At 42.7% G+C, this 21,597-nt stretch overlaps 3 protein-coding genes across 5 annotated transcripts; 2 read left to right on the top strand and 1 right to left on the bottom strand.

Annotated features, from left to right (window-relative positions):
• The first annotated feature begins 631 nt into the window (after positions 1–631).
• On the top strand, positions 632–7,248 carry si:dkey-7l6.3 (gastrula zinc finger protein XlCGF48.2). Of its 2 annotated transcripts, XM_044026798.1 has the most exons (4): positions 632–1,181; positions 1,356–1,878; positions 5,536–5,596; positions 6,071–7,248. In XM_044026798.1, exons 2-4 carry the CDS (start codon positions 1,567–1,569, stop codon positions 6,901–6,903), a joined length of 1,206 nt encoding a protein of 401 aa, XP_043882733.1. In that variant the 5' UTR covers positions 632–1,181; positions 1,356–1,566; the 3' UTR covers positions 6,904–7,248. The 2 variants fall into 2 exon arrangements, with proteins under 2 accessions (XP_043882733.1, XP_043882725.1); XM_044026790.1 differs by having other exon boundaries at positions 632–1,878.
• An 850-nt stretch (positions 7,249–8,098) lies between these two features.
• Positions 8,099–10,829, top strand: LOC122769862 (zinc finger protein 90-like). Of its 2 annotated transcripts, none has more exons than XM_044026749.1 (4): positions 8,099–8,566; positions 8,842–8,915; positions 9,022–9,103; positions 9,731–10,829. In XM_044026749.1, exons 1-4 carry the CDS (start codon positions 8,254–8,256, stop codon positions 10,594–10,596), a joined length of 1,335 nt encoding a protein of 444 aa, XP_043882684.1. In that variant the 5' UTR covers positions 8,099–8,253; the 3' UTR covers positions 10,597–10,829. The 2 variants fall into 2 exon arrangements, with proteins under 2 accessions (XP_043882684.1, XP_043882676.1); XM_044026741.1 differs by having other exon boundaries at positions 8,100–8,566; positions 9,728–10,829.
• Positions 10,830–12,755: 1,926 nt separating this feature from the next.
• On the bottom strand, positions 12,756–21,543 carry tmem71 (transmembrane protein 71). Its single transcript, XM_044022576.1, has 11 exons — positions 21,514–21,543; positions 19,718–19,751; positions 19,069–19,128; positions 18,356–18,401; positions 17,787–17,996; positions 15,796–16,070; positions 15,544–15,723; positions 15,396–15,462; positions 15,234–15,295; positions 15,092–15,141; positions 12,756–14,987 (listed from the first exon to the last, which is right to left on the bottom strand). Exons 1-11 carry the CDS (start codon positions 21,541–21,543, stop codon positions 14,964–14,966), a joined length of 1,038 nt encoding a protein of 345 aa, XP_043878511.1. The 3' UTR covers positions 12,756–14,963.
• Positions 21,544–21,597: the final 54 nt, after the last annotated feature.

Below are 21,597 nucleotides of genomic sequence, written 5' to 3'. Positions count from 1 at the left end.
CACAAACACACACACACACGCACTCTCTCTCTCACTCTCACACACACACACACACGCACACACGCACACTCTCACAAACACACACACACACATACTCTCACAAACACACACACTCACTCACACACTGTCTCACACAAACACACACACACACTCTCACTCACACACTGTCTCACACAAACACACACACACGCACTCTCTCTCTCTCACTCTCTCACACACACACACAATGGAAACAATGGAGTTCCAGTGGATTCTCACTCTGTCGTTTGTTGAAAAGATTCCACTCCAGTTTTATTTATAATTATAAACTTTACATTTTTAAACCACAGTGTGGATTAAAATAGATGAACAACATACAAGTTACACATAAAAGACAATAAACATTAAAAAACTAAGCATAAACACAGAACTCACTCTGGGTTCAAAGAAAAACTAACAATGCATGGAAATCAATGTTTCTGCCAATCATTCACTGTCTCAGGGCCTAATAATAATGACCAGAATTCCTTGAAATGTATTTTATGGAAATGATGGTAGTTTGGCGGAGTTGTGTATAAAGGGTTAAAATAAAAAAATACATTATTAATATTTGATATGTATATTTCAGGCTGAATTGGCTTTAAATGACCGATTCATTTAAAGTGGAAAGAAATATTAATATCTAACATTTTCACAGCAGTTTCTGGGAAGGTGACGTTATGGGACGGCGTTTAAAGGCAAATAAAATAATGTTAAAATCAGGGACAACACACGTCCTGCTGTCCATGTGTTTGACGTCGTCTTTGAGAGGACAGACATTTCCATGAAAGGTAAACATCACAGGAGTCTGATGTTTTATGTCTTTCTTTGACACCTTTTATCTCAGTTGTTCTTTTCTTTTACCTCCTTTTTTCAATGTTTTTTATCGTTGAGCGCCTTCTGGTTTTAGAGCAGATTCTCCTGCAGTGTGAGGGATTAACGACGCCATCGGACGCGTCAGAGTCGACGCGTTCAGAATCATCGTAAGCGAAGCTCGCAGTCTGTTCCGAAGTCACGTTAAATCATGCGGGTTTCTCTGAGATCCCAAATCCCTGGAAGCTCCTCCCTGAAATACTTGGATTAAGTTTAGATTATTCGCGTTATTATTTGCCTTATTTCAGATTGATTTCTTGATGTTAATGGATTTATTTTGCATAATTCCTGTGAGTATAAATCCTCCCGTATCAAAACAAACACTTTTACTTTGAAATTTTGTGAAACATCATTATGAATGTCTTCCTTGTAACGTCATCACGTAATATCGTGTTCTAATTTTAAGATAAAATTGTTGTTAATATTTTACACTGTCACTGAACATTGTTTTATCTATTGACCAGACAAGACGCTTTTATTTTTGAAATCCGGAAGTGCGACTCAGGCGGAAACAGGAAAAAAAAACACACACGCACACACCACCTGTAGTTCTTTGTTGAGATCACGGACGAGCCGCGTCTGTCGGAACCGAACACGCCTCCGGTCGCCGGGAGGAGCCGCGCGCGCCCATCAGTCCGAGCCCGGTCCACTTCCTGTTCGCGTCCCCGCCGCATCATGGCGGCGCTGAGCAACAGAGCGCTGCACGAGCAGCTGAGCGTCATCATGGAGGCGCTAACCAAAGCGGCGGTGGCGGAGATCTGCGAGGTCGTGGACGAGGGCTACGCGGTGCTGCAGCTCGAGATCAACCGCAGCCGCCACGAGAACGAGGCGCTGAAGAAGAAGCTACACCTCATCGAGTCCATCGTGATCCGCGGAAGCGGCAGCGCGAAGACAGCGGAGCCGGAGGTAGTCGCGCCCGCGGAGGACGCGCCGCAGCAGCGGCAGTGGCAGCGAGACGGAGGAGGCGAGGCAGTGCCGCACGCGGAGGTAAACACCCACTAACGCTACACTCAGACATAATGCATTCCCCAGCCCCTTACCCTTAACTTAACATCAATACTAAGTGCCTTACTTAGAGTAAGGCACAGAGTAAGTTACTCTTACCTTAACCCCTTACCTTAAAAAAACTTACCTTAAAATCACAACTAAGTGCCTTATCTTAACCTTAACCTGTACCCTTAACTTAACAGCACACTAAATGCCTTACCTTAACCCTGTACCCTTAACTTAGCATCACACTAAAGCCGCATTTCCACCGGCTCTACTCGCCTCGGCACGACACGGCACGATTAGGTCACATTCTCCACTACAAAAAAGTACCTACTTAATGGGGACATATTATACCCTATTTCCCCATTTAAAATAGTTCCCTGGTGTCCTAATGAACATGTCAGTGACATGCTTTGGTCAAAACACCATAAGGATGACGCATCATAGCAGTTCAAGATCGCTCAGTTTTGTGCGTGGTCCCTTTATATGCAAATGAGACACAGGCAAACACACACCCACTTCTTCCAGGGGGTTTCTGATTTGGCCTCTTTACAGCGCTCACTCACTCAGCTCCTGTTCTCTCCGCTCCATTCGTCTCCCCCTCCCTCCACTAGTTCTCTGACAATATCAACATGGCAGCGTGCACAGAAAACAGCGAGAGTGCCATCACAGGAAGAGACGTCCGACACAAGGATCAAGCCGAACAGTGCCGAACTGTAAAATAGTTAAAAAGACTGAGGGACAGCACCACTGATCGCCGCCGCATAAACTGCCGCTGTATGTGACTGTATCAGACTGAGTATGTGCTCCGGTCATGGAGGAACTACTGAACAGATATTTTTAATTAGGACGTGTCAGAATGGTCAGTTATGAGCTCTATGTGATCTTTTCTTAACAATTTTTGTGTTTGTACGTCGGTGAAATACGTCCCCTGACTAAATACGGCGACCGCTGGCCGCAGTCTGATGTGAAGTGGTGCGAACACACGTTTGTTGACTTTATCCGGCACATTAGCTTCATATATAAAATCCTCTGAGGCTGGAAGTTTGTGTAAAACACTGTGCTCCACTGTGCAGCCACCAACAGCACACTTGTCCCTCCGCGTTGACATAATACCGCTCTTCCTCCCTCGCCTGGACAAGGTGGAGCTAAGGTGGAGCTCTCGAAGTAAACTTACTGGTGGGGTGGTAACATTGGCGGTGAAATGCGCATGCTGCCGTCATAAGCGCAGGGAATTCAACATAGAGTGTTTTATCGCCTATACTTACACTAAGGGGGACCACGAAAACATGACTGAGTATTCTTTTTCAACACTTTGGCGAGTGGTAGGGCCTCCAGAGTCCCAAATATAAGTATTGAAATGGTTAAAAAGTTGAATTAGCATAATATGTCCCCTTTAAGGTGGGCGGAGTCAACACTGCACGGCTTGTTTTATACGCGACACACACCCACACATACAAACACACACACACAGTCACACTCACTTGTGACTAGTGACTTTACGCCACACTTCTGTAGTTGCTGGAGATTAACCACGTTTTTAGGATTGTTAAGTCATTTTAAGTGATCTACAATTCGGCGCTGTTCGGCTTGATTTCTGTCCTCACGTCTCCAGAGTACAGCCTCCTACTCCACAGACTACAGCAGTCTGTGGCTCGCGATCAGCGGCGCTGTCCCTAAATACACCACTCCACTTTAAAAGACTCCTGTTAAATATAGAGGTTTCCATGGTAGTTGTTGGAGATTAACCCACGTTGTTAGGATCATTAAGTAGTTTTAAGTGATCTATAGTTCAGCACTGTTCAGCTTGATTTGTGTGTGGAAGGTCTCTTACTGTGACGGGACTCAGCGGCCGGCAGTCTGACCAATCATCACATAGTACCTGATTTTAAGCAGGCTTGGAACCTCGTCTAACCAGGTACTAAAAATAGTACCTGGTACCAGGTACTAGGCTAGTGGAAACGCTACTTAAACCGTGCCGTGGCAAGGCGAGTAGAGCCGGTGGAATTGCGCCATTAGTTCCTTACCTTACCCTTAAAGGGGACATATTATGCAAAATCAACTTTTTAACCATTTTAATACTGATATTTGGGACTCTGGGGGCCCTACCAGTCGCCAAAGTGTGGAAAAACAATACTCAGTCATGTTTTCGTGGTTCCGCTTAGTGTAAGTATAGGCGATAAAACGCTCGATGTTGAATTCCCTGCGCTTATGACGTCAGCATGCGCATTTCACCGCGAATGTTACCGCCCCACCAGTACGTTTACTTCGCAAGCTCCACCTTAGCTCCACCTTGTCCCTGCGAGAGTGCAGGCGAGGGAGGAAGAGCGGTATTATGTCAACGCGGAGGGACAAGTGTGCTGTTGGTGGCTGCACAGTGGAGCACAGTGTTTTACACAAACTTCCAGCCTCAGAGGATTTTATATATGAAGCTAATGTGCCGGATAAAGTCAGCAAACGTGTGCTCGTGTGTTCGCACCACTTCGCATCAGACTGCGGCCAGCGGTCACTGTATTTAGTCAGGGGACGTATTTCACCGACGTACAAACACACAAATTGTTAAGAAAAGGTCACACAGAGCTCATAACTGACCATTCTGACACGTCCCAATTAAAAATATCTGTTCAGTACGTCCTCCATGACCGGAGCACAGATTCAGTCTGATACAATCACATAAAGCAGCTGTTTATGCAGCTCGCCGCTGATGATCAGCGGTGCTGCACTCTCTGTGTCATCTGCCTAAACTGCTTGGAGCACCGGAGCTGGTCAGTGGTGGCGAGGTCTCCGGAGCACAGTCTCCGGTCTGATACAGCAACATGCTGTTTATTCAGCTCGCCGTGCGCCGGTGGCGATCAGCGGTGCTGTTCATAAGTGTTTTTAACTGATTTACAGTTCAGCACTGTTCGGCTCGATCCTTATGTAGGACGTCTCTTCCTGTGACGGCACTCTCGCTGTTTTCTGCGCACGCTGACATGTTGATATTGTCAGAGAACTAGTGGAGGGAGGGGGAGACGAATAGAGCTGTAAAGAGCTGTAAAAAGGACAAATCAGAAACCCCCTGGAAGAAGTGGGTGTGTGTTTGCGTGTGTCTCATTTGCTTATAAAGGGACCATGCACGAAAACCGAGCGTTCTGAAAGGGGCGGGTTTAGCAGGGTTATTGAACTGCTATGATTCTTCATTCTTATGGTATTTTGACCAAAGCATGTCACTGACATGTTCATTAGGACACCAGGGAACTATTTTAATGGGGGAAATAGGGTATAATATGTCCCCTTAAACCCTTACCCTTAACTTACCCTATCACAATGTAAGTGCTTTAGCCTTACCTTAACCTTAAACTCTTACCCTTAACTTACCCTATCACAACATAAGTGCTTTTGCCTTACCTTAACCTTAAACCCTTACCCTTAACTTACCCTATCACAACATAAGTGCTTTTGCCTTACCTTAACCTTAAACCCTTACCCTTAACTTACCCTATCACAACGTAAGTGCTTTAGCCTTACCTTAAACCCGTACCCTTACAGGAAACTGGTCTGTCTCCCACACCAGATTTTAGGAGCTGCTGGTCCTCTGCTGCTTCGTGCTCACCTTAAACAGCTGATTGTTTTGTGATTGTGTGACGTTCACACGATTGTCGTTGATTTCTGCAGTTTCCAGACGTGGTGTTGATCAAAGACGAAGACTCGGACAGTAAGGACTCCTTTGGTGAAGGTGAGTCTCAGCTCCTGGCCCCTGGTCTGTGTTTGGTCAGTGAACGCCTCACTGCAGACACGTCAGCTGTCAATCATAAACCAAACTCAACACAAACATGAACATGTGAAGATACATCAGTGTGATGACAAACCTACTCTCCCACACCAAACCCCATAGAGAAAATCAGTGATTTTAGACAGGAGCTGCTGGTCCTCTGCTGCCTCGTGTGGTCATTTTGTGTCACTGAGGTCAATCTGAACGTGTGTGTGTGTGTGTGTGTGTGTGATAAAATAAAATCACTGATTTTCTTTATGGGGTTTGGTGTGAGAGAGTGATTGGTTTACAAACTTGAGTTTCCTGTTGGAAAAGTCTGTCTCATAGTGAGATAAAGACGATAAAATAACATGTTTGACTCAAGAACGTGATGTTCTGATGAAGAGCAGACGTTCGTCCTTCTGTAGTTTCTTTAAAATCAATGTTTCCTTCTTTCAGAAAACGAGGAGACGACCATCGTCACATCGACTCAGATCGGCCGCAGCGTGAAGAGACGCCATTCAGGAAACAACGAGGCGGAGACACCGTCTTCTACAGAACACGTGGCTCTGAACACGTCCAGAAGGACGAGCGTGGCCGTCTACGCCGTGGACTCTCCTCGCAGCGAGCCCGGCTGTTCCAGTGCCGACGAGGCGGAGACCGGCAAGTCAGTCTGTTCCTACTCGTCGCAGATGGACGTCCAAGTGGTCCAGGAGAACTCGCTGGTTCCTCTGAGCTCCAGCAATCCCGCGTGTTTCAGCAGCTCTGTGATGGAGCCTCAGTCAGACAGGGGGGACGCGGACTTCAATCTCACGTGGACCAAAACGCCAAAAAGCCACGTGTCCTTCGCTCAGTTTCACCAGAGCGAGAACGCCGACGCGTTCGGGCTGAAGCTGGTCAGCGTGTCGGGCTCGGCGCCCGCAGACAGCCAGCTGCCCGAGAACAGCAACTCTGTGTTTGATTACGCAGACGTGGACATGATGAGCTTTGGTCTGTACCCGAGCGGCAGCAAACGCTTCGTCTGCTCCGTCTGCCACAAGACGTACGCCACGACGCAGAACCTGGACGTCCACATGAGGATCCACACGGGCGAGAGGCCGTTCAGCTGTGACCAGTGCGGCAAGAAGTTCACGCAGTCGGCTCACCTCAAGTCGCACATCAACGTGCACACGGGCGAGCGGCCGCACGTCTGTGCCGTGTGCCACCGCACGTTTGCCGTCAGGCACAGTCTGAAAATACACATGAGCAAGTGTCACCCTGAGGTGTCGCTGTCCCAGAACACCCACGTTTGAAACCACAAGAGGAAATCACACAGTTATTTTCATTTTGAGTCACAAAGAGTTGATCAAAGGTGTGAATGATGGAGTTTGAATGATTGTTTTTCTTTTATGGAGCAAAGGAAGCAAAAAATATTCCCCTAAACTCTGGTGTATCTGGGTCACTGAAACAAGCCACAAACCTTTTTTCATTTTTCTTAAACTTATTTCACACGGGCTCTAAAATCTGCGCTGTTTTGTTATTTAATCTCAGTTTAAACGTCTCTGGAATTCCCGTGATTTGCACAAGACTTTTTGCACAAAACTATTTGAATAAATAAGTAATTATTTAATTATTTTAATCATTTTAAAACGACAATGAACTCAATGTCTTTGCTTTTGTTTTTCTTTGGTAGAAAACATGGAAAATAAAAAGCCGACGCTGGAGTTAAATCTACATTTTTCATGTGTTCAGATGAAAAGTTGAAAGAACTTTGATCGTTTCATTTAATTTGCGTTCTTTTTGTAATGGAAAATTTCTTAAGTTTTATTTGTTCATTGTTTTGCTGCAGCAATAATCAATTACTCTTTTCGTGGAACATTATTTCCAGAGACATTAAAGGGCTGTTGTTCACACGATGAGATAATAACCTGTTTATGAAAATAAATGAGAGATTTTCTCCACTTGTGTCCTTTTGTGTCATTTTTCAACCAACATTTGCTGCTGTTGAGACGCAAAGAAAACTTCAATACTAATGATATCTACATCATTTTAAATCTACGATAGTTACCTGTCACCTGTTCATGTCTTTATCTCACTGTGACTTTTCCAACAGGAGTTTGTAAACCACCCAATCTCCCACACAGAAAACCAGTGATTTTAACATCACACACACACACAGTTGTTGATCCACTGCTGCCTCCATCACTAAGTTCTAATGTCTTATTTTATCACTTCAGTGTTTGAAATATTTCATTTAGACTTAACTCAGTGGCACAAAGTGACCACATGAGGCAGCAGAGGACAGCAGCTCCTGTGTCCCTGTGAACTGAAATCACTGATTTTCTCTTAGGTTTGGTGTGGGAGAGTTTTTTCTGATATAAAAAAACCTAAATTAATAAAAATGTTCTTTGAAGGAAAATATTTCGTTTAATTACATTAAATTCTATTAAAAAAAACAACATTAGAGTGGAGATTTCCGCGCATGCGTGTTATGTACTTTTTTTGTTCGTTGCGTCACTTCCTGGTTTGTGCAGCTCTGTTTACACCAGGTGACAGAATCGCGCAGGAAAAACACGCGTAGCTGCCGCGTGAGCTTCGTTAGTGTGCTCGTGACGATCTGAACACTGACCAGAGACAAAGACGCACGCGGGGAGCGCGTCATTATGTCGCCTGCCGCCTCCTTTCACGCGCAGCTCGCGTCCATCATGGAAGTCCTCGCGAACACGGCGGTGGCGGAGATCTGCGAGCTCGTGGACAGCGGATACTCGCTGCTGCAGCTGGAAATCTCGCGGAGCCGCAAAGAGAACGAGGTTCTGCGCAGAAAACTGCGGCTCATTGAGCTGCGAGCCGCGCGCGCCACCGCGCTGCGAGCCGCGGTGACCGCCGGCGGCGCCGCGCTGCTCAACGCGAGTGGCAGCCGGGCGCGCGCTCATTATCACCCTGGCAACGAGCCGAGGCGGAACCGAACACCTGCAGGTAACCGTTAGCGTTAAAAAGCTAATGCTAGCATTCATAACGGAGTCAGATAATATTGATGAATTTAAATGCTAATGCTAGCATGTGAGGAATGCTAATTTAAATGTGTAACGCTAAGGTTTGAGATATTTAAGCCACATCACATTATTCACAGAATCATTACATAATTATTAATATTTAAACGATCACCTGCTGATGAAAAAGCATGAAATGCAACAAAGATTCAGATAAAAAGTGATGTTAAACTTCTCGTCTCTGTGACACGTGTCTTCCAGCTGAGGTGACGTTGTCCACAGTGTCCTGCACGGCGCCACCTGCTGACTCTGGAGAGAACAGCGCTCCTGTGATGGTAAGTGAGAGGTCAGAGAGAAGTCGTATGTCTTTTCCTCGTCTGGTCGCGACGTCGTTCCTTTAACTCTGTCGCTCTTTTTTTTTCGTCTCTTCTCCGATCACAGGGCGAGTCGGTTCACGTGACGACGGCGGTGATCAAAGTGGAGGAGGACGAGGACGCTTCCTGGTCTCAGCCCGAGCAGAACTGTGAGTTCACTTCTATTTTGAAATTGTCACAATACGATATTATCACAATATTTAAGTCACAACAGATTATCGCAATATTTAAGTCACAACACAAATTATCACAATATTTAAGTCACTGGGGGTCCCCCTAGCTTGGGGCCCTGCGTGGGCCTCCGTCTGTCCCTACTTGGGATGGAGGGCGTGCGGTTGGTCTCTGGTGGGCGGTGGGGGTGGTTGCAGTGGGTTCTGGCCTGCCTCCTCAGTGGGTGGTCTGGGGGGCTCTGCCTTCACCGGTGGTGGGCCGGCCCCGCCCTGGGGCACTAGCGGGCTCTGGGTGCTGTTGGCCTGGGCCTCTGCGCACGAGATACTTTCTCGTGCGCAGCAGAAAGTATTGTATGCGTGCGTGATGTCCGCGAAGTTTTTGTTTTTTTCCGATGTCCCTTTAGGGGCTCCGTAGGTTCTCACAATGATAAAATATTGCGATATTTCACTGTATCGAGTCGAATGATCCGACTGTTTCAACAGGAAGTTCAGTCAATCAATACACCCCGCCCTGTCCCATCAGGCCCCGTCCCCCAAAATACTGGAAGTTGTTGTCTGTAGTGAAAGTAAAAATGTGATTTTTTTTTTTCCCCCTCTCTTTAGCAGCTTTTAGTCACCTTGACGAACGACAGACGGCAGAGCCGGAAGCTCCGCCTCCACTCTCCAAACAGGAAGCAGTGAGTGAAGGCGGCGGCGACTCGTCTCAGTCGTGGACGAGTGGTGAAGTCAGCTCCACCTCTGCGTCCGTCCAGAAAGTCCCAAATGACACGTGTACGACGTTTGAGCCACAGCTCCAACATGGCCACCTCGTTACCCAGAATGCTTTGAGTGAGGAGGAGGAGCCCGGCTGCTCGTATGCAGTGATTCACGCCGATTCCGGTGGTGGTGCCGGCTTCCACTTCAACGTCAGTGAGGCGAGCGAGTCAGAGCAACAACTGGTGTTCACAGACGACCAGCAGAGGACGGCGCTCACCACAGATGACCAGCAGAGGGCGCCATTCACCACAGATGAGCCTCAGCAGCAGAGGAGAGAAGTGACGGAGAGAGAGAACACTTTCATGAGGAGGGACAGGTGGAGACATGAGGGTGGAGTCAGCAGAGGAGACGCTCAGGGCACCGAGGACGGCGGGAGGTCGTTCATGTGCAGCTGCTGCGGGAAAACGCTCGCCTGCCTGAAGAACCTGAAGACTCACATGAGGGTCCACACGGGCGAGAAGCCCTTCACCTGCGCGCTCTGCGGCAAACGTTTCTCCGACTCCAGCAACCTCAAACGCCACCAGAGCGTCCACACCGGCGAAAAACGCTACGGCTGCGTCCACTGCGGCAAGCGGTTTGCGCAGTCGGGCTCGCTGAAGGTCCACATGAGTGTCCACGCTGACTGCAAACAGTTCAAGTGCTCGCTCTGCGGGAGGACGTTCATATCGGCCGTCCACCTGCGCAGACATGTGGCCGTGCACGCCGCCGCACGCTGATGTCAGAGGTCACAGTCCAAACGCAGCAGCAGAACACCTGCTGCTTAAGGGACAGATCAGGTTTTATGAAGTGACATTAGTCTTGTTAGTCCAACTAAAATCAAGCTCATCTTTAGTCGGACTAACGAGACTAATGTCTAGTCGGATGTACGATCACAATGATTTGCTTTCTTGATTAATCGTCAATAAATCTGTTGATTTTGTTATTTTTACGTTATAAAATGGGAGAAGAAAATTGGAAAAAAAAGGTGTAAAAATGTTTGTTTTTGTTTTGTCTGAAAACTGAAGTTTTTTTCTTTTTAAAGGCAAATGTGGTGAAAGCAGACATCACACATGTTACTTTCATGTTTTAATAAACTGTCCACTGAGTCGTTTTCAGTTCTCAAAATATCTCTAAATCTGTTTTGATTCAGGAGTAAATCAAACATACCATAATATTAGGAAATCTAAATATATATGTTAAAGAAAAATGTAGATTTATTAATAATTCTGCCCAGAAATGTTGAATTACTTTAATAACACATTTCTTTGCATTTCTTTGTATTTTGTTTTTACGTAATTATCTGCAAACATTTTTCCTGTTACTTTTGATACTTTCTTGATGTTTATTCATAGATTTATTAATTTATTTATTATCAATTTTCTCTCTGTTTTTATTTACGTATTTGACGTGTAATTATGGCATGTATCTGTACGTATTGAGATCATCGCTTAATTTCCCGATAATGGATTATTATTTATAATATATACGTCAACATCACAGTTGCTCGAGTAACGTGACTTTAAAGAGAAACTAAACTCCTGTTCTGAAGCTGACTCCGCCCAATGCCTGATTTTAAAAATCTACAAAAAGTGGGCAGGGAATCGTTGAGTGGCAGGGGGCGTGACCATCGCAGCAGCGGCAGCTTAGAGCTGTATTTAGCACGAGACGCACACATTTCAATAAGTTTACACACTCACACATGACATTTATCACACTGATAAAAGTCACCGCAAATAAATGAATAATCTATGAATCAATGTGAAGGCAGATTGCTCTGCTTAGTTCATTCATACAGCTGTCTTGAATTAACAACCTTCATGTGTATTGGGCATTTACTTTGCGATATCCACAATTACATTCTTCCTAGGACAAATGACGTCACGTATCCCAGAATGCAATTCGCCGGAACATAGCAACAGTGAAAACAAATATAAACCTAAAAATAAATATTTTTCTGGGTCTGCAGTTTTAAGATCATTTAGAATTAGTCATTTAGAATTCAAAAATGTGGTTTGTGTATTAAAATATGACGTATTTATAGTTTGACTGCTACGTTTTCGGAGGTGATCAGCTCTGCCTCTGCGGACGCTCTCGGTCTTCATCTGCCTGGACATTAGCTGTATTTAGCATTCTCAGTTCATTGTTCGTGTCTGGAGATAGTAAATGTTTGATTCTCTCAAGATTTCTACCACAGTTGTTGATAGAGCAATGATCTCTCTCTTGTCCGAGAGCGTCCGCAGAGGTGAGCTCAACCGTATACACTAGTTTGAACCTGAAAAAAGTGGTTTAGTTACTCTTTAATAAAAAAAAAAAACTAATTTTGAACTCTGTACGAAGTTAAAATGACACTGTTTTAACTGCGTCATGTTCGACATTTAAAAACGACGCAACTTGCGAACTCTGAAACTTTCTATATTTGTCGTGTTTATAAGCTGCGTTATATTTACGTTGTAAGTCGGGACTGGGAATTGTTGTCACCTGCGAGTTGATCGCGTTTGGGCTAGCTATCATTAGCAACACCAGTCAATAACTACACTGACAGAATTTTGCATCGCAATGTTCACAGAATATCCTTTAAACAATCACTATGTTTACGACTTATTTAAACAAAGCGGACAGAAATGTAATTAACGGTAAAATTAATTTCCATGTTGGAAATTAGACTTAACTCGGAAATTCTGACTTTTGAATAAAACCTTTTTGACAGTGAAATTTTCCACTTCATGCCGTTTTACCTTGTGATGTCCGATGTTGTCGTCATCGTCAGCTGAGGAAAACGTCGGACTCTAATGCGTCTGAAAAACGTATTCACATTTTCTCTGGAGTAAAAAATTATTCTTTTGTGTTTTTATCGTGTTTTTAATGGAGGAGAAACAGACTTTAAACACAAACACTGTTAAAGTTAAACCTTTAAAACACAGCTCCATCAAGAGGCCCAAACGGGCAACTACACATCGTCCAAAACCACAACTTCTTGACTGAAACAGCGATTTATTTTATTTAAATATAATATTTATCTAATTTTTAAAAGTTCAAATCTACGTCAGCGCTTTGTTTTTTGTTTTTTCAGTTTAATTTTAATCACATGATTATTGTGAAGGTTAGTGACAAGTGCTTTAAGAATAGATACACAAAACAGGAATAAGACTCATGTTTTAAATTCATCACAGATATTTATCAGGAATTTCCCGTCGTCGTAACTACTTATTAATATTAACTAATATTTCTGCGATATCTCAAACTTTGATGATTTAAAGCTGCATTTACTTGTTCATTTGAGGCCACCAGGGGGTGCCAGTGTTTGTGCAGTTAATAATAATTCACAGTTTGAATTAAAAGTTCAAAAATGTTCCTGCATTTTTTTCCCTCCATCTTTTGTCTCCATCTCCTCCTGAGGGGAAAAAAAAGATTGCACTCCTAGTTTTAAGGCCTTTTAAATACACGTTAAGTCTGCTTTAAGACAGACTTTAGCTTGTGTGTCGCACTTTTGTACGATTTGAGGAAGGTCCTGTTTCTTCGTAATCATCCAGTTAGCGAAGACTTTTTACGCCCAGAAACCAAAACAAGGAGTGGAAAGAGGCCAAAAGACTCTGTGGAGACATTTAACGGCAATTCATCGCGAATATAAAAAAATATCTGCAGCTTTAAAACGCAAAGTCGTACAAAGTCACTCAGAGCAGTATTCAAAAATATCGGTTATATATCGGTTATATACGTAAAGGTGTTCGGAATCGTCCAGTCTCAACAGGTTTGGCACTAAAATTAACATTGGACGATTCGGACTCCCGATTCACGAAAACGTGGAGTCTCAGGCCCGATCAAACCCAACAACGCAACAAAGTTCGCAGAATTTTTCAGTGAAACATTCCCGATCTCAGCAAATTCACTGATCACAAAAAAACACATACAAATCTTTACGTGAGATAAAAGTTCTACGTTAGTCATACACTACCGTACATTTGTTTACGTTTGCTTTGATCGCATTTTTTTTTCCTGATGAAAACTTCTTTTTTTTTACGATTATTTTCTGTATTTATTGCCATCTTTAAAAATCCCTGCCTCAGAGTGCGAACAAAACCTGATTCAAACACGACTTACTGTATGTTAACTCCACCTGTCTGCTCCAGTGCACAGCTTAAATCAAACTCCACCACACATTTACCAGCGTTTTTTAAGCGTCTTTGTTTCCGTTGGTTTCTCTGTGTTTAAGGCACTAAAAAGAGTCTCACAAATAAATATTTAAAACGCTCGTTACATATTGTTTGGTTTGTTTTCAGTCAACGATAAACAAATGAAACAATTCATGCAAGAGAACGCAAATTATTTTTCAATTAAACTACGCTGTTAGCTTCAGACACTGAAATATTTTCACTGAAACAAAACAAAGAAAATGTCGTGAAACATAATGTCCTGAAAACTCATCGGCCTTGAGATTCTTCTGACGCGTTTTACTATGAACACAGTTAGCTTAGCATTAGCCCCAGAAAACTCGACGGGTGGTTAAAGGAAAATTATCTTGTGAAAAACATTTTTTTTTGGCACTGCAACAGTAAGATGCAAACTTTTTTGTACAAAATCAAAATACTGCAGCTTTAGCATGCTAGCATCTTATTTTTGTTCAGATTTCTCAAGAAAAAAAAATTATTTTCCCCAATTTTCGCCCTAACCAAAGTTTGACAAAAACAAAAGACACGTTTTTTTGTCTTACGACTTCCTGAATCTCACATAGAAGCTAAACTACAGCAACTCGCATCGCCATGGCATTGAGTTCCTTTTTATCAGAAAACAAAGTGTCGACTCGGCTTTTCTTCTGACACAGGGAACACAACTCAACGCAATTTTACTTTTGCCATCCTAAAAAAAATCGCAATTATAATGTCAAGGATCCTGACTTTGTTTTATTTTTTGATTTAAATTGAAGGTTAAATTAAAGCCACGCCCTCAGATCATGAACGGTTGACGTTCGTAAATGCGACATTGTCACACTTTTTTCAGTAAAATGTTTTCCAGAACTCTACGAACACTGCGTCACTTACATGCAAACATTTACTGTAACAACCATGTGGAATATTTCTGCGAAGTTTCCCTCCGACGTTTCCGTCTTTCACTCGTTTCTTGATGTAATGTCCTGAAAAAACAAAACAGAAAATGAACAGTTAAAGGGACAGTCTTTGCTAACAGTGCCCCCTGTGGTGATGGAGGGCGCTAACATCGTGTTGGATGTTCCTTCACCTCCGTCTTCGCTCTCCTCCACTCGCCCATTGGCCCTGCCTTCGTCAGGACTGAAAGAGACAAAACATCGTAGATTTCAAAAACGTTATTTCAAAAGGTTTAAATAAAATTTTAGTTGAATCCGAGGTCATGTGACACTCACACATACACGTCGTCATCGCCACGAACACGGTGGATGCTAACGTTGTGCTCCACCAAGGACACCTGCACAAGAGGATTGTGGGTAATAATCTGTGTTGAATTATAATCTCAAATTTCAATGTTTTAATACATCGTGCAAGATTCGTAAACACTGTTGTTTTACCTCGTGATCAGAGCCGCGACAATGAAGACGGTGAAGATGAGGAGTAGAAAAGTCTTCATCGTCAAACCTGAGATAAAAAAAAGAGAAAAAACCTCTGACCTCTGACTCCACCCACTTAAATGATGATAAGGATGATGATGAAGCTCACCCGTGTGGTCAGGTGACATCTGACAGCAGCAGGCATTGGTGTAAAATGCAGAAGGGGGCGGGACTTCTGAGAGCCCACCCAGCTCCTTTGATTGATAGATCTCAGAGCAAATCTCCTCCTGGATCAGCAGCGCTGGGGGCAGGGACACTTTGTCAGGAGGGGGCGTTGCCTCTGTCAGGTCTGTGAGGAGACAGTCAGGTGACGCTGGGTGATTTCGCATTTGAACGTCGTTAACATCGCACGTTGTTTTACCGTATGTGAAAGCACGGCTGTCGTCCACCTCGCTGCTGCTCAGTGCAGACCATGCCTCATCCAGCACCGCCGGCTCCGCCCCCTGCTGGCTGCTCCTGGACCAGTCGTGACCTCGCAAATACTCACTGTCTAGGTCCAGGTCCAGGTTCAGGTTCTGTCGGGTCCCAAACACACCTCTGAAGACTTTCTCGCCCAACCACGTCTGGCAGCTCTCGGTGACATCACTGAGGAGGCGGGCCAACGCGCCACGAGGTCGTCGTCTGCGGCGGAAAACTCTGAGACACGAAAACAATTCTTTTTGTGATCTTTGATTTGTTATTGATTCTTCTTGAAAACCACTTTATGATCGAAAAAATTAAAAGGGACAGTTCAGGTTGTGACTGAGACAAGAAACAGTGAAAAAATGCTATCTACGTAAAGTAAATTCAAATGCAGGATTTTTAAAGCCGGATTGACTAAAATAAGACATTTGAACTTAGTGATGGAGGGAGTAGTGGATCAACAACTCCTGTGTGTGTGATGTTCAAATCAGTGGTTTACAAACTTCAGTTTCCCTCCGTGTCTCAGCAGCAGGGGGCGCTCACAGCTCAGTCACCAAACACTGACTGAACCAGAGCTGTTAAACATCGCATCGGCCCTTTCTCAATACTCAAGTAAGCAAGTATGTACTTGCTTACTTGGCCAAGTATATACTTGAGAAGTACGCTGGTAGTATATGGTATATGGTAGTATATATAAGTACGGGAGTACACAAGTATGTGGTTGATTCTCAATACTCAAGTATGTATGTATTGTTCTGCTGTTTGAATTGTGGCTGGCACCAAGTGCTGCAGCCTCATTACCGCCACCTACAGTGTTGATATATGAAATACTTTTAATAAATGCATATATATGTTGTTATTATTTTTATATTTTAAATATTTAACTTCATTTATTAATTTATTTCTATTAAAATATACAATACAAATAATATAATGTGGAAAATAGATATATTATATATACATATATATGACGTGTAAAAATATATACTACTCTACATATCTAATATTTACATATTATATTTAAATACAGATACAATGACCGTGCGACTTTAATATAAATCTAAAATTCAAAGTTAAAATAAAAAAAACATTAATAATATACACACTTTCAAACTGTCAGGTCAAAACATTTCCATTAAAAACAAAATAACACGTCAACAACAAATCTATGGATCACACCGAGCATCTAATGACAGAGACGTCATTATTTTATCAGGACAGGCCGAGGTAACGCTGCTCTGCGCCGGGCACAGTGAGCGCCGAGCGTCCGCAGAGGAGGAGCTTATCACCTCCGACAAACGTCGCTGCCAAACTATACATACGTCATATCTTAATACACAAACCACATGTTTGAATTCTAAATGACTAATTTCTCGCCTCAAATGATGTTAAAACTTTGTTCCGGGACAAAGAAAAATATTTATTTCCGATTTATATTTCCATTATCTGCTGCTATGCTCCGCCGAAATGCATTCTGGGATACATGGCCATCCCAAGTACGCTTAAGTCACCTCCGATGCATCCTTGGTAAAAATGGGCGGAGCGAGAACACTTCCGGGTTTGAGAACCGTCCTCGCTGTTCGCTTACTTGAGAATTGGAACAGAACTTGGACTGAGGCTGATGATGTTTTCACAAGTACGGGAGTATGCAAGTACACACAAGTACGCACAAGTATGGATATTGAGAAACGGCCATTCCTTTACATAAGAATAAGTCATGTGACACAACAGACTTCAGTGAAGGTTTCAGTAACACACTGGTCTCCTAGCAACCATGACAGATGACACCACCCACAGGACTCTAAAGGCAGCAGACGTCAGGTGAGAGGAGTTTACAGCAGTGTGTGTGTGTAACTTGAAAAAAGTCACGCACTCCACCTTTAAGACGTTCACAGGACAAAAACAAACTGTCGTGAATGGCGTTGGTGTCACGTGACGCGCTAGTCTCACCTGACGGGGTTCTCCTTGTAGGAGACGCTGGTCTTACACGGCGTCAGGGACACGTTGCCCTCGTCGTCCCAGGTGAAACTGTCCTCGGTGACGGCGTAGTAGCCGTTGGTGAGGAGGCGCGCAGAGCGGCGGCAGCAGCAGGGGGCATTGCCCTCCGCTGAGGAGTAACACACGTAGGAGGAGTCAGGAGAGAGGAGGGAGGCGTCCAGGCTGAGGGAGCCGGACGAGAGGACGTTAGTGGGAGGCGACGTCACAAAGGATCAATGTGATCAATATTTATCACTTTTTATTATTTTTGATTTTATTATCGATTATTAACAAAAATCTGTGACTGAATCTGATTTTAATCCTTGTTTGCATTTACTTTGGCAAAACAACGCCCAAAAATCTGTCTCCTCTTCAATCTTGGATTATGAACAGAATTAAGATTACAGATTAAAAATTGTTTCATGGACCAGGTTCATCTTTGATGATTCACCTCTGAACAGAGAAAAGTCTCTTTGTGTTTTTGAGTTTTCTGTCACATCTTTATTGATCACAGATCAATATCACAGTTGTTTATCTCTTACCTCTGAGACGAGGGATTGGTCCGTAACCTTCGTTTGATCGGTGAACCTGAACAAGAGGAAACATTAACACTAATAGCCAGTTCATGACTAACACTAACCTTAACCATAACCAGTTCATGACTAACACTAAAACTAACCTTAACCATAACCAGTTCCTCAGAAATGAGGTTCTGTCTCATTAGGTTTTGGTCTCCATGTGGACTACTGGTCCTGACAAGGTCAGTGTTTATGACCACACACACACACACACAATTCCTAAACTTGAGTGGTGTTGATGTGACGACAATGATAAACACTGACAGGAGCCTGTTGTTATGCGGCGTTCAGGAACCAGTATCACTCACTCTCCCACACCAAACCTCACTGAGAAAATCAGTGATTTTAACATCACACACACAAGAGTTGTTGATCCACTGCTGCCTCCATCACTAAGTTCTAATGTCTTATTTTGTCTTCGGCTTTTGAAATAATTCTCTCAGATTGACGTCAGTGACACAAAGTGACCACACGAGGCAGCAGAGGACCAGCAGTTCCTGTGTCCCTGTGAGCTAAAATCACTGATTTTCTCTATGAGGTTTGGTGTGGGAGAGTGAGTGGTTTACAAACGTGTAGATATATATTCTCTGCTTTTGTCTCTCACACACACACACACACACACACACACACACACACACACACACACACACATAACATGCTACGATTGGCTCACATACTCGTCACAGCTCCAGAAGAACAGAGACATGTTTGTCTGCAGCTCAGAGTCTCCTGTTGATCTGTGAAAGACATTAAACACACACACACACACACACACACACAAAGTTCACGTGAAAGTTTCTGTGGGTTTCTCTCCAGCTGTTACTGCAGGAAACTCAAAATCACTACAATACGATACTTATATATATACATATAAGTATATGTATAAATATATGTATAAATGCATATATGTATATATGTGTAGATATATACTGTACATACATACCGACAACAATAATATTTACACACGTTTGCGTCACAGTAAAAAGTTGTGATGACTCTCTTTTGAGTTTGAGTTCCTGTAAAATCCTGACACTTCCATGATTTAATCTAAATGTATATAATGGCAAACAAAGTCTGGGTCGGGACCAGATTATTTTTGGGTCCTGAAACAAACTTTTCCAAACCTTTCAATTTGCATTTATGAAGGAATTTAAGTTTCAGTTCATTTTGGATCCATTCAGCGTAGAAACAGAAATTATGAACAACTTTGCTGTGGTCAGGATTTATGTTGTGATTTGCTTCGCTGTCTTTAAAACAGTTGGTAAAGTAAAGTAATCCTGTTGATGAGCACAGATTAAGAGCAGATTAAAGAGAGAAACGTCTCACCGTCAAAGTGCTGCTGCTGTTTTCTGTGCTGCTTCTGTCATATCCTGCAGAAACCACAGCAGTCTGAGAAAAACAGGGAGAGAGAGAAAGAGGGGGGGAGAGAGAGGCTGAAACTGTGAGCTCATGTTTCCTGTTAACTCTTTGTTTGTAGAGATACACCAAACCTCATAGAGAAAATCAGTGATTTTAAAATCACAGCACACAGACGTTGATGATCCACTGCTGCCTTCATCACTAAGTTCTAATGTCTTATTTTACGACTTCGGCTTTCAAAATTCTTCATTTGAATTTATTTTAATTATTATTACTTTATTTATTTGGCACAAAGTGACCACACAAGCAGTAGAGGCAGTAGACCAGCAGCTCCTGTGTCCCTGCCAGCTACTCTATGGGATTTGGTTTTGAAAGATGCTTCAACAACAGGAGGCACCACTGGAATGAAGGAGGTCAGTGACAGTTAGAGGAAAACAAAGGGGGTCCTCTCAACTTCCTGTTTCTGTGTTTCAAAACAAAACTTTTTTTTGTCCACAAACACAAAAAGATTGATATTTCTTTGTTTTTATGGAGCAAAGAAACTAGAAAATATTCACATTTAAGAAGCTGTTAAATCCCAAAAAATTTTTATTATTATAATTATTGTTATTGTTATTATTATTAATAATAATAAGAAAAACACTCAAACTCATTAATCAATGATAAAAATAGTTAATTTACAAGGTTTTAAGTTCAGAATCTAATGATTATCTGTTTAAAAAAATAATTCAAGAAACAAAATCAACTAATAATGAAGGATATAACAATAATAGTAATAATAATAATAATCATCATCATTCAACCTTTACATTTTAAATTGTATCATAATTGTAACTGAATGAAAAACTGACATCTTTATTCATTTGATCCTCTGGTTGTTTAAAGGAGCGGAGTCTGAATTTATTTTCTGCTGTTTGTTATGAGATTTCCTTTATTTACATATTTAATATTTCTTCATTTCCCCTCTCCAGTCCTGCACAGTGGTCTCTCCCCGGCCTCCCAGCATGCTTTGCAGCAGCTGCTGATGTTGGAGGAAAACGCGTCACGGATCAAACCATTGTCCTCTTTTATAATTAAATTAATATTAGTATTATAGTCTGCATCACACCTGTGTCGCTCTTATCTTTGACAGTTCTTTATTTTACCTACATACATACATATATATGTTTGTACAACCCGTTTTTATATGTATTATTTGCATGTTTTATTTTATAGTAAAGCACTTTGTTAACCAATGTTATGAAGTTTATTAGTTTTTCCTGACATATTTTCTCTAATATTGACAACGTTTGTAGATTTTGTTTAATTACTCACTGCTGACTGTTGTGTGACGTCATTGACATGAACATAAATGAACATTAAAGACATTAAATGTGTTGCTGTCGGCGTGTTTCCGTGTGATCTTCACGTACAGGCGGATTTTTCAGCTTCGATGAAAGCAGCGATAAGAGAAATGTTGTTTTTAAAAGGCAGGAAGTGACAAAAAAATCTACTAAACACGGCATTCTTTTTATAAAAAAAAGTTAAATGTTTATTAGTAACAATTCGTATTTTCAATTCTGAATTTACGGAACACAGACAAAGTAATAATCACTTTCACTCACCGGTTTTGGTTTTTCCAGTTTCCGGTGATTAAACTTCTTTTTTTAAAATGTCCTGGAATTGTTGTGGTTTATTTTTGTTTAAGTTGAACGTTATTTTTTCTTCCTCTTGTGAATAAAAACAGATCGAAGCATCAGCTTCATCCGTCGCTGAAGCCTCACCCTCACACCGGAAACTAGAATAAAGCACATAGCGATACCACTTCCGATCAGCCTTCAACGTAAACGCACACCAAACGAAGTTAA

The sequence above is a fragment of the Solea senegalensis genome, linkage group LG1 (genome assembly GCF_019176455.1).
Source record: "Solea senegalensis isolate Sse05_10M linkage group LG1, IFAPA_SoseM_1, whole genome shotgun sequence".
Taxonomy (NCBI): Eukaryota; Metazoa; Chordata; class Actinopteri; order Pleuronectiformes; family Soleidae; genus Solea; species Solea senegalensis.
The sequence above is the reverse complement of the archived record's forward strand: the minus strand, read 5'-3'. Positions and strand labels throughout refer to the sequence as shown.

Bases quoted from the DNA above. Each gene is read 5' to 3' on its own strand.
- LOC122769862 (XM_044026741.1), top strand. From the start codon at position 8,254: ATGTCGCCTGCCGCCTCCTTTCACGCGCAGCTCGCGTCCATCATGGAA. The intron at 8,567-8,841 runs GTAACCGTTAGC...CGTGTCTTCCAG, and splicing joins GCGGAACCGAACACCTGCAG to CTGAGGTGACGTTGTCCACA. The intron at 9,104-9,727 runs GTGAGTTCACTT...CCCTCTCTTTAG, and splicing joins GTCTCAGCCCGAGCAGAACT to CAGCTTTTAGTCACCTTGAC.
- si:dkey-7l6.3 (XM_044026798.1), top strand. From the start codon at position 1,567: ATGGCGGCGCTGAGCAACAGAGCGCTGCACGAGCAGCTGAGCGTCATC. The intron at 1,879-5,535 runs GTAAACACCCAC...TGATTTCTGCAG, and splicing joins AGGCAGTGCCGCACGCGGAG to TTTCCAGACGTGGTGTTGAT. The intron at 5,597-6,070 runs GTGAGTCTCAGC...TCCTTCTTTCAG, and splicing joins TAAGGACTCCTTTGGTGAAG to AAAACGAGGAGACGACCATC.
- tmem71 (XM_044022576.1), bottom strand. From the start codon at position 21,543: ATGTGCTTTATTCTAGTTTCCGGTGTGAGG. The intron at 15,142-15,233 runs GTGAGTGTCACA...TGTCTCTTTCAG, and splicing joins GGCGATGACGACGTGTATGT to TCCTGACGAAGGCAGGGCCA. The intron at 14,988-15,091 runs GTGAAGGAACAT...TTGTTTTTTCAG, and splicing joins GGAGGAGAGCGAAGACGGAG to GACATTACATCAAGAAACGA.